This window comes from Triticum dicoccoides, chromosome 2B (genome assembly GCF_002162155.2).
Source record: "Triticum dicoccoides isolate Atlit2015 ecotype Zavitan chromosome 2B, WEW_v2.0, whole genome shotgun sequence".
In the NCBI taxonomy this organism is placed as follows: Eukaryota; Viridiplantae; Streptophyta; class Magnoliopsida; order Poales; family Poaceae; genus Triticum; species Triticum dicoccoides.
The window spans coordinates 434,434,136-434,445,624 of NC_041383.1; the positions used below are offsets into that span (position 1 = coordinate 434,434,136).

General features: G+C 45.6%; 1 protein-coding gene across 1 annotated transcript in view; it reads right to left on the reverse strand.

The window, feature by feature from the left end:
• Positions 1–5,408: 5,408 nt before the first annotated feature.
• The window catches only part of LOC119364083 (small ribosomal subunit biogenesis GTPase RsgA 1, mitochondrial-like), a 16,007-nt gene continuing 9,926 nt past the window's right edge, over positions 5,409–11,489 (reverse strand). Inside the window, exons 2-5 of the mRNA XM_037629488.1 lie at positions 7,915–8,136; positions 6,927–7,115; positions 6,612–6,805; positions 5,409–5,832 (exon numbers count right to left, since the gene is read on the reverse strand). Of these exons, the coding sequence (XP_037485385.1) occupies positions 5,655–5,832; positions 6,612–6,805; positions 6,927–7,115; positions 7,915–8,136 (783 nt within the window). The 3' untranslated portion in view covers positions 5,409–5,654. The remainder of the gene's footprint in view (positions 5,833–6,611; positions 6,806–6,926; positions 7,116–7,914; positions 8,137–11,489) is intronic.

Consider the following 11,489-nt stretch of genomic DNA (forward strand, 5'->3'; position numbering starts at 1 on the left):
TATGGAAAGTAGTACAGAGAAATCCTTTGGAAAAAATCTTACAGGATTTAATCATATGAATCAAACAAATAACATAAAAAAATTCCTAATGGTTCTAATCCTCCAAAAATCCTATAAAAATCCTTTGAATCAAAAGAGCCGTATGCGAGGCTATAAAACCATTATCCAATCTAGTTGATAGATGTAGATTCATAATTTCATCCGTCTCATGCGGGAAGAAGGTGCTCCGGATTGTCCCTTCATTCCATTGTAGTTTGGTTTATCAGTTTTTGCACCCACTTCAGTTGGGAACATCCCGACTTACCCGAAATATTGTGAGCTGAGTCTCTTCATATACAATTATTACTCTATACAAACTTTCTCTCCCGATCTGTTCTCCACTCAAGCCCTGTTTAGCCGATCCGAACATGCCCTGCCAAGTTGGTTAACTAGTCCTTGGAAATAGTTGGAAATACAGTATCAATGATGTATCCATTTGGGTACCACCTGGCCCTTAGGGCATCTCCAGCCGTTGGCCCCCCAGGAGGGGCAAAAAATCGCCTCCTGGGGCGCACCGGCGCTAAATCGCGCACTGGGGGCGTGATGCCCCCAGTCGCGGCGTCCACGGTTAGTCAAAAAAATCAAACACGGCGCAAAAATGACTCAAATTTAACGCAAACATCGGCGAGTTCGTTCAAACTTAAACATATTTTACAAAAAAAGAAAAAAAAAACTATCGCGGGCTACCCCCGTCGTCTCCCTCGCCGCCCGCCTCGCCGCCCGCCCACGCGGTTCTACATGCTGAGGAGGCTGTAGAACCGCGTGTAGTCACCGCCGTCGTCGTCATCGTCGTCGTCGTCGTCGCCGCCCCCGCCTACGCCTCCGCCGTCCCTGCTGCATCCCTCCCCCGGTTGGCGCGGCGGATTGGACGGTCCGGGGGCGGCGTCGTCGTCGTCGCTGTCGAGGACCACGACGCCGTGCTCGTCCTCGCGCCCACGCTTGCGGGCAGCGATCTCCTCCAGGGCCCGGCGCTGCCGAACCATCTCGTCGCGGAGGTAGTCGTCCCGCGCCCATCGCATGGCGTCCTCGTCGGAGAAGCCGCGCCGGGCTATCTCCTCGTACTCCGCGGGGAAGCCGGGCTCCGGCTTGGGATCAACGAGGACGAAGCGGCCGGTGGGTGGAGAGGCGTTGGCGCCGATGCGGACGCCGGAGCTGCGGGTGCGCGCGCTGACCGGCGTGCCCTGGGGCTCCGGCTTGACGAGGCAGAGGCAGGGCGAGCCGCCGGACGAGGAGGAGGACCCCCCCCCCCGGTCTCCATGCGCCTCGGGGTCGAAGAGCTTCCCTGGCGGCGTGAGAAGGAAGGGGGAGCGGGGTACTCAAGGCGCGGCGTGTTGCCGCCCTCGATGTACTCGAGGACGGCCTCCAACGTGCGCCCGGGCATGCCCCACCACCGACACCGGCCAGCGGCGTTGAGCCTGCCGAAGGGCACGACGCCGTTGGTGGCCTCGAGCTGCTGGGCGTGACGGCGGCGGAAGTAAGGGTCCCAGAGCGGGCTGTCGGGGACGTACCATGGCCCCTCCCTCGCCGCACGCGGCAGGTTCGCACGGATGTGTACGATCTCCGCACGCCGCGCCGCGCCAGTGGGTGCCGGGGGCACCGGCACGCCGCCCGCGCTGATCCTCCACACCCCCGGCACCCGCATGTCCGGCAGGACTGGGTACTCAGCCTCGTAAAGGAGGCGAGCCTTGTCTTCATGAAGATGGCGGCGGCCGAAGCCGTTCGCCGCCGCGCCGTCGCCTGGGAAGCGCTCGGCCATGGGTGTGAACTGGAGACGGCGAAAGAGAGGAGAGGAGAGGGAGGAACGACGACGGCGGGAGAGTGTGAGTCGCCGAGTGTGCTGGGGCGCGTCATATATAGGCCGAGGCGCGCGTGCCACCGTGTGTACGCGTGGCGGGCGAGGGAGGGCGAGGGACGCACGTCGTCCGGTCTTCACTGCGCCGCCCGTGAGGCATCAATGGTGCAGGCTGACCGGCGCGGCAGCTTTGGCATTGATTCACCGCGGGGAACGAGGCGATGAGGACGACGAAGGGCCGAGAAGAGAGCCGTGTCGCTGACGCGGAGGGCCCGCGGCTTTTTCGCGCCAAAACAGTTCGCCCGGCGCCCCCGGGCGCCCCCCAGCGCGCCGGGTTTGGGCTGGGTCCGCCGGCGCTGTTTTCGGCCCAAGCCGGCGAAAATCGGGCTCCTGGAGGCGCGACTGGGCCGTTTTTTCGGCGCCGGCGCGATAAAAACGCCTGGGGGGGGCTTCCTAGGGGCGCGGCTGGAAATGCCCTTAGCAGCCGAGCACAGGCTCTTTGGCATAGAAACCAAATTCCATGCTAACCAAGTATTTGATCAATCGACTCGTATAGAAAAATGCTCTGTTTGCCATTAAAACCTTTGAAAGTTACTAGCAAAAGAGCCCGTGCGTTGCAACGGGAAAGAAAACATAACACATACTCTTAACTCAACAACCGTCACACAAGACCAGAATAGGTCCATCTCCTTTATTTTTGCGAGGTATCATAATAATGTTGCCGCTTATCCTTCTTCTCACCCTCGCCGGCGATGGCCTCGGTGTTCACACAAAACAACAAAAAATGTGTGTTGAATATGGTTAATCCTAAGGCGTCTCTCCCCCCCCCCCTCTCTCTCTCGCTCGCTTTCTCTCACTCTCGCGATGAGAAATCTATTGTTTCCCTTGCGACATTTTTCAGAGGTATGCACGTGTAGTTGTCGATGTTTCCTTTTCCGTATATGGTTATAGTGGGGTATTTATTTGCAATCCGGATCGCCGCCGGTATGAAAAAAAATGGATCTTGCGCTATAAATTATAAGTTTGCTTCCATAACAATATTTTAAAAATATTTAACAGGTAAAATTAATATCATATTTAGATTCCACACATTTTTCTAATAAAATTTTATATATAATATGTTAAAATCGAAATTACGCTTTAAAAGATACATATAATTTAGAAAATCATTTGGTTTGACTCAAATATATTTTAAAAGAATATATTTCAAAAGAATATTTAAAAATACTTAAAAGGTGAAAATAATCTCATATTCATATTCTACATATTTTTCTACTCAAATTTCATATATAACATGTTCAAATCGGAGTTACGGTTTAAAAGATATGAATGATTTTAAAAAGCATTTGTTTGACTTAAATATGATCCGCGGATGAATTACCTAAAACATCAGGAGGATTTTTTTGACAAATGTAAAATAATGGTTCGGGTGTGACTTAAATCCGGACGGCGGGTTGATTTCAAGAAAATACAGAGACTTTTGTGTAAAATACGAAAATAACGCTTCGTTTTAACTTAAAACAGGACTGCGGGTTGAATTCTTAGAAATAAAGAGACTTTTCTAAAAATATGCCATGACGAACAAAAGAAACCCAATTTACTTTATTATTAGGTAAAAATTAGGGGTCATTTGTGGGCAGCATGAATGCTACCATAACAGGGCAGCACCTAAGCATATAGTAGGACGACTGGACGACACAAACTGATCATAACCGCTAGATAAAGAGTGACTCAGCACAACAAAATTTGATATTCCCAAATATCGCCTGCCTAGATTAAGAATCATCATACATATAGTTTGATGGTAGCGCCCTACCGAACTCGATAAGAAGCAAAGTATTTCTCCATTTCTTCTTGAAAGGAACACATCCGTTCATTTTGGCAATATATTCGATAGTGCATGACACTTGTAGAGAAATGAAGCTAGTGCATGACACTTGTACAGAACTATGCATACAGCACGCCTAGGCCTTTTTGAAGGTTAAAAAAGATCAGTTTCACACAGAAATTACTAACAATAGGTCTCAGCCGATGAACAAGACACTCAAGACTCGGCAACATCGCGCGAATTAATTTCATGGAGACCACAGCTTCTACTCACGCCCCTCGCCAAAAAAGAGGAAAGAAAAAAGCCTATACTCATGCTTGCAAGTGCAAGCATTGTCGTGCAATAAAAAATACTTCCTCCGTCCGGAAATACTTGTCGTAGAAATGACTAAAAATGAATGTACTAACACTAAAATACGTCTAGATACGTCCATTCCTCTGACAAGTATTTCCGGACGGAGAGAGTAATTATGTTGCTTATCTTAGCTATTGCGCTGCTGACAAAAAGAAAGCACAAGATTCCCTTGGTGGCTGTCATGAATTTGTTTATTTATTTTTACTACATATAAATAGAAGCACAAAGAAACTGCTGACCAAACTAGTGACGTTGATAATCAATATGCAGTTCGTTTAGTGGGGAGTTTTGGCCCGTCTGGTTGCTTGTCAAGATAATGCCTTCCATCTGATTCCTGATGAAGAAATGGTCAGATTAGGGACCATGCATTATACTCCCTCCGTTCCTAAATATAAGTCTTTATAGAGATTTCACTATGAACTACATACGGATGTATATAGATGCATTTTAAGTGTGGATTAATTTATTTTGCTCCGTATGTAGTCCACCTAGTGGAATATCTACAAAGACTTACATTTAGGAACGGAGGGAGTACATATATACGTACAATATATACAATGTGCAAACTGCAGCCTTGCGTCACGGTTGTGGAGTGGAGGCAGGTACTATATGCTATGCTTCTGTATACGATGGACGATTCGTCAAAATGGTCAAAGTAAAGAGGACTCAGATTTCTTACCAACCAGATCACCGGTCGTTAAAAGGGGTAACTGACGTTGACCTCTGACCTTTTTATCATTGCATGCAGATCCTTCTTGTGGTAAACTCGACTAGTTGAGTGAGGCATATAGCCTCCAAAACCCCTGAACCCTTCCTTATGTACTTCTCATGCCATTCTAATTTATGCACCTATTTAAAGGAATGGTTATCCTGAACAAAAGATTAATTAACAGAGCAACACTAAAAAAACTTAGCAAAGTTGATAATGTATATCAATGTTGGTCCAAGGGCTTCATATTTGAAATTGGAGCTATGATGCTTTATGTCGTTAGATAAAAAAACAAAATAAAAAAATGTTGGTCCAAGGGCTTCTTCTATTCGGCTCTGCGTGACTGCGTCCACAACCACATATAGCCCATCCTACAGGACGTTTGTTTTGCATAATCTTACATCCTTTATCAGGCATTCCTCTCAATCTAAATGTTGTTATGACACATCACCCGGGGTTTAGTTTTCTTGGGTTACGAAGCTGCCAAGAAGTTTCCTCGTGGTTTAACCAAACACTTGGAATTTGAAAATACGACTTGATGATGTATACCGATGTTGGTCCAAGGTCTACTGTGAGCCTCATCAGAAACCTAAATCGACGCCTCAAGGCTGCAGCTGTACCTCATAAAATTGATTATAGAGCAATCAACACCACCTTATGAAAGTTCAGAACAACGCCGCAGGAGATCGTGTAAATTTGCTTCTTTGGTTATCTTATTAGTTTCTTCTTCTCGATGTTGTCACAGGGAAACAAGTAATGTCAATCTGCACCATCTAGGGCACATTTCTGTAGTTTCCTCGTCTACACATTTCTATTTTCAAAACTTGGTCAGTAGAATTAGACATGGCGGCGACAGTAGAGAGCCAGTTATGTACATCCATTGTTCCTCCTTGGTAATGTTTAGAGTTTGTTAGATCAGGTAAGAATCAGCTTCACCGTTTGCTATTACGTCGGCTTACACCGAACTGGTAGTCATCATCGAGGTCATCCATGTCAGAATCCATTTCATCGAGAATCGATTGGTTCAACTTCTTCCTGGACACCCTCCTGTGCTTTTTGAGTTGAAGGCGAGGCTCCGCTTGCTTCACACCCATCGTACCTGTTTTATACCTGAAGCAAGATGGGTATGTTTGCATTGTTAACACACACAAAGTTCAGCATCCATCAAAAAGAGTAGGTGCTTTGATACGCAGGAACTGATCTAAAGAAAGGATGCCAATCTGTCAAATATGACTCTATAGAGTAGATTATTATATATCTAGGCCACCATGTGCATGGGCCAATGAAACACTAACCCAAGAAAAAGTTCTAATAGAAAACCTTTATGAATAGGCATGGTACAATTACTTAACCTTTTCCAAAGCATTAAAGTAAGGCAGGCAGTGGAAATATAGCATGAGCTAGTCTTGATTCCCTAAATGGCTAGATATTTTTAGACAAAGTGCACCGAGGCTGGGGACAGTTGTAGCGAAATGAAGAAAGTAATTTGTATGGAACCTAAGAAAATTAAATAACCACATGATTCGGCACCAGAAAATTTCCAAATATAGGGATCATTTCTGTATGAATAAAAGCAACTGCTGTCACCACAATCATGGAAAGATCGGCATATGCTAAGCAGATCAGTGCTAAATAGGTAATCTAGGGCCTACTGCCATAAGGTAGATTCCATTCACCATAATGCATTTCACCTTGCCAAACTATGAAAAAACAGACCTGTCTTCCAAACATTTGGCTTTATTTTGTTGATAGCTTATAGCTTAGAGAATATTTGCTAGAAATCTTTTAAAAAACAGAAACCACAGTACTAGAAATAGAGAAGAAAAGGCATATGTATCTGGTGTTGGTGTGCATTAGTGATTCTCATAAAGGAAACGTTTACGGCTTACCTGACATCACCTTCTCTTTTAGTTCCAAATGTTCGTAACTGGAAGGATTCTCTGATTTTGATCTCATCAAGCAACTGCAGATAGTATGGATATCTTTCCCAGTCACCTTTGACAACACAGCCATGTTCACCAAGGTGAACACAGTCATTAAATAAGCACCCAGAGGACTCATTTTCTTCTAGCATCTTTCTTATCTGGATACAAAATCAATACCACAATTATGCAAATGTCATAACAAACTAAACTAGAACCATAACAGAGTCAACTTGCTCATGCACAGAAGCTGGAACTAAATAGAGCATCAAGTGAACAAACCTCAGGGAAAGTTTCTGCAAGACCCCTTTTGGTCACTTTCATCAGGCTAGGCTGGTTAAATCCAGGAGTATCAGCAAGAAAACCTCCATCAACTATCGGAAGTAATGAAACATGACGTGTGGTATGCTTTCCTTTGCCGCTTTTCTTGGACACAGTACCAACGCGTTGTTCACCAAACCATTTACTATTCTGGAAAACAATGTGCACAAGCAAGGGACTTCAGTGTCCACATCGATAAAGGTTTCTAACCGTGCTAAAGTTTACTGGAAAAAGGTTGAGAAACTTCGCAACGATGGGAAAAATGAATAAGAGCATGTCAAGCTATACGATATCTGAGGTACAAGGAAAAAAGACTACTGCATCCACATAAAGAAACAGACAACAATGCATCTCCTATTCTGCAAGGCAAACCAACTTGGGACCACATAAAAAATACATATTGAATTAGTCCTGAATACCATATCAGAGGCAACACATTAGTTCAGCAAATCCAATCAGCAATATCTCAATATCAAGCATAGCTAACATATTGAGTTTCTTTTTTAGATAAAGATACCATTACTCCTGATAAATTGATCCAACCTTAGTAACCAGCTGTGAGTTTATATCCGTAAATAAATATTCTGCCAACAAAAGGGGTTACATTTTAGAGGAAAACTAACAAAACAAGAAATTATGAAATTCTCAGAACAGATTATGTACGGCACTGAAAGGTTCAGAAATGGATGAGAGTATGAAGTAGGAAAATAATATCGCCGCATGTGTTTGGCTGATGAGATGGATCAATTAAGAAAGACAAGCCATGTGGAACAAGATGTGCCATTGGCAACCCGATCAGGCATGAGCCGGGCCATGCGGCTAGGGCAAAATGCAACAAAAAGTAAGAACACGTGTGACTAAGTGAAATTATTGGTTAAACCTTTCGTTATATGAAACTGATGACGATATGCCTGGGGTTAAATGCAATTTGAAATTATATAACAGTCACCTGTTCAAGAAGTTGATGTATTGGATCTTCCTCTGAAATGTTTTGGTTGCATCTCAAGGCATTAATAAGACTGGACTTCCCAACACCGCTTGGACCAACAACTACAGTTGTCTGTCCTTCCAGCATCTCTTCAAGAGCAGATAATCCAGATCTCTGATCAACACTTAGAAAGAGTGGATCATAGCCCCAGCTCTTCAACCTGTCCCTCCAGTAGGAGATGATCTGCAGAAAACCGAGTTATAAATTATCAGCTCAACCAGACAAATATAAACTCAGGTAAAACCAAGACAATGTGAAACAAATACACTAAATAATAAACTGTGTGCAATTGCATATTCTAATTGCTCAAACTCACGCTTGGAACCATGTCTTTTATTTTTCTAGCTTCAAACCTTGAGGGTTTTTTAGTTTTTGTTCCGCTATATCTTCATAGTGGAACCCGATCCGTTCTTTGGATCGAATGGAAAGAAAATTGCTCAAACTCGCACCTCAGTGAGGGAAACCAAAAGTGTGAATGTATGATGTTTATCTTTTACAAAACAATGATGCACATACGGTGGACATGTATCAAATGCCAGCTCTGCCATACTTTATATATTTAATTAAAAGATTAGCTAACTTGAATTTGAATGTTTGACCAATGACAGCACGGAGACTAGTGGCCATACATAATTGGTGTTTATCAAAAGGAGTGTGATCCCAAGGGTGTACCAATCAAATTCGTTGTGTGCTGTATGTACCAGGGAACTATGCCACACTAGCGTATTACTGTTTATCTGGCTATTCCTCAGGTGACCTCTTAGGCTGAATTAGGTCTTTGTTGAGAGGCAAATCCCTTTGATATAACTCAAATGGAATGCCTTTGTTTCATCCTATGAGTAAAAACATATCAATGTGTACATCCGAGCCCACAAGAGATTCGACTGTAGTGCTAAATCACCATCGTGCATGGCACACAAGAAGAACGCGAAAAGAAATATGTTTCTTAGATAAGCCGAGAGCGACATGAGCGGCATGTGCGATGGCCCAAGGTTCGTGGTAGTTCTGGGAGATATTAACGTAAAACACGGCCAAAACAAGCAACTCAAACTTTAAATTTTTTGAAAACAACTCAAACTTTAAATTGAAGAATGATGGGAAAGTTCTGTCCCACCGAGGATCTTATGCCCGACATCCACCTTAATGGGAGAGCCTACGCATGGTCAATGATCAAGAAAACACCACCCTTCGCAAGCTGGGCAGATTTTAGTCTCGGTCGAATGGCATAACTTGTTCTCAGGTCGTCCTCTACTGCTCTCGATGACACCAGAGTTCAAGAAAAGTACACACTTCCACTTTGAGTCCTTCTGGCTCACAACGGATGGTTTGGCTGAGAGGTCGTTGACAGCTCTGGGATCCAGTGGCCCTTGATCCCATCCTGAGACTCAACGCCAAGTTGAGGCTGCTGGAACGCGTGTAAAGTGGGAATTGGGATGCGTTAGCGAGCAGATTTTGCTGGCCAAGACGCTGATTCTCCTCCCGGACAAATATGGCAGTTTACCAAAATTGCTGGCATCAAAATAACTAAATAAGCACGACATTGTGGCATTTTTTAGCATCTCTACACTCCAAGTGGAAGAGGAATTGAAATCCTAAACTGGACTCATTTGGTCCACCTTCGCAAGCAAGCAACCTGATGCAGGGGAGGACAAAAGAGTATACAGACCCATAGTCATGCAATAAGACTCGCACCTCCTCCCTCGGATCTGTCCATCAATCAAGGAGCCTTCATCAAGAAATGTTCCATACATGACAATTTCATGCTGGTGTGGCAGACCGCCTGATCATTTCATCAACAACAAAAAAGATACCACCTTGTGAAGCTTGACATGGATCGAGCTTTTGACCCGGTTGCATGGCCCTTCCGGTTTGAAGTGTTAAGGCGCAAGGGTTTCGATGATCGATAGTGTGGCTGGCATGCTATCTACCACTCTTTCCACTGCATGAACACGCATTCTGCCTAACTGCTCTCCGGGTCCTAAATTCACTAGATGCCTTGGCCAAGGGAACACGCTTTCCCCGCTCTTTTCATCATTTTCATGGATATCTTGCTTCTCACGATGTGAAGGCCCGAGTCCTGGAGTTTATTTTCCCCTATAGGCAGAGAGAACGTTCAGAGTATGTCCATGTACACAAATGATGTCATCATGTTCATAAAGTCCCTGAGTGAGGAGCTTCAGGCAATCAAATCCATCTTCTAGGTCTTCTGTCATGCCCTGAGCCTTCTTTGTAGTCTCTCCAAATGTGCATTATTGCCTATCAAATGCGACGATGGTGATGCTGCTCTGACTAAGGCCATGATTGACTGCGGAGAAGTCTCTCCCTGTGAAATACCTTGGACTACCCCTCTCAATTAGGAAGCGAACAATGGAGACTTAAACGAGCTATGCCAACCCCTAGCGTAGGTTTATCAAGGTGATTGACAAGCTTCGACGTGCTACATTCAAATAAGCTCAGTGACTAGGTTGGCTTTGAGAAGGCATATGACAAGGTTGAGTGGTATTTTCTTCAATAACCTTCGCATGAAAGGGTTCACACTACAGTGGTGCGACTAGATTGCAAAATTCGTAGAATGAGAGAGAACTCAAAAGGGGGTCTTAAACAAGGGGATCCCGTGACACTGAACCTTCTCAACATTGTTGCCAGCATGTTGGCCATTCTCATTGCAATGGCAAAATAGGATAGCCAAGTAATGAGGATAGCAATGTGGGTGGCCTTAGGGCATCTCCAAAGCGAACCCTTGAACCTCCTGCAAGCGTCCGGAACAAGCTGTCCAGACGCAGTTTGCCATCCAACGCCATCCCCCATCGGTCCGCGGACCAATCCGGGCGTCCTACGTCCGGACCATCGCCACGTAGGACTCCGGAACCCCCGGCCCACCCAAAACCCCGCCCGGACCCCGCATCTCCATCCTTTCCTCTTTCTCTACATCCGCTTCCTCCCGCGCCGCCGCCGCCGCTCTACCACCTCGGCCGGCCGCCAAGCCCTTCCCAGACCTCCGCGACCTCCACCGCTCCACCCGGTCGCCACGCCGCTTGTCCTCCACCGCCAGTCCACACCTCTCGTCCGCCGTCCACACCTCTCGTCCACTTGTCATGAAGGTACCATCCGCTAGTACGGGGTCACCACACCTGGCAAGTGTTTGGTGAAATTCCTGTGATAAAAAAATTTGTCCCTTCTTTGAAGCAATGGATTGGGACATGGATTACATATAAGAGTGCTACATTGGGTTGTCCGACGAGGACTATGCGGATGAAACAACAATGATGCAGGCACTCCTTGCAGACGCGGAGCATGCTGAAGAGCATGTTCTCAATTTCAAGGGATCAATCAAGGGTCATCAAGTGCTGAATCGGGACAGGCCATTTGACGCTGATGGACGACTACTTTGCCCCCGATGCCTTATTCATGGACAATTTTTGCCGGCGCTTTCGAATTCGAAAAAATGTCTTTGATCGCCTCTACAATGGCGTCCGTTCCTACAATGACTATTTCATCTTGAAGAAGGATGTCGTAGGACGGATACCGTGTCTGTT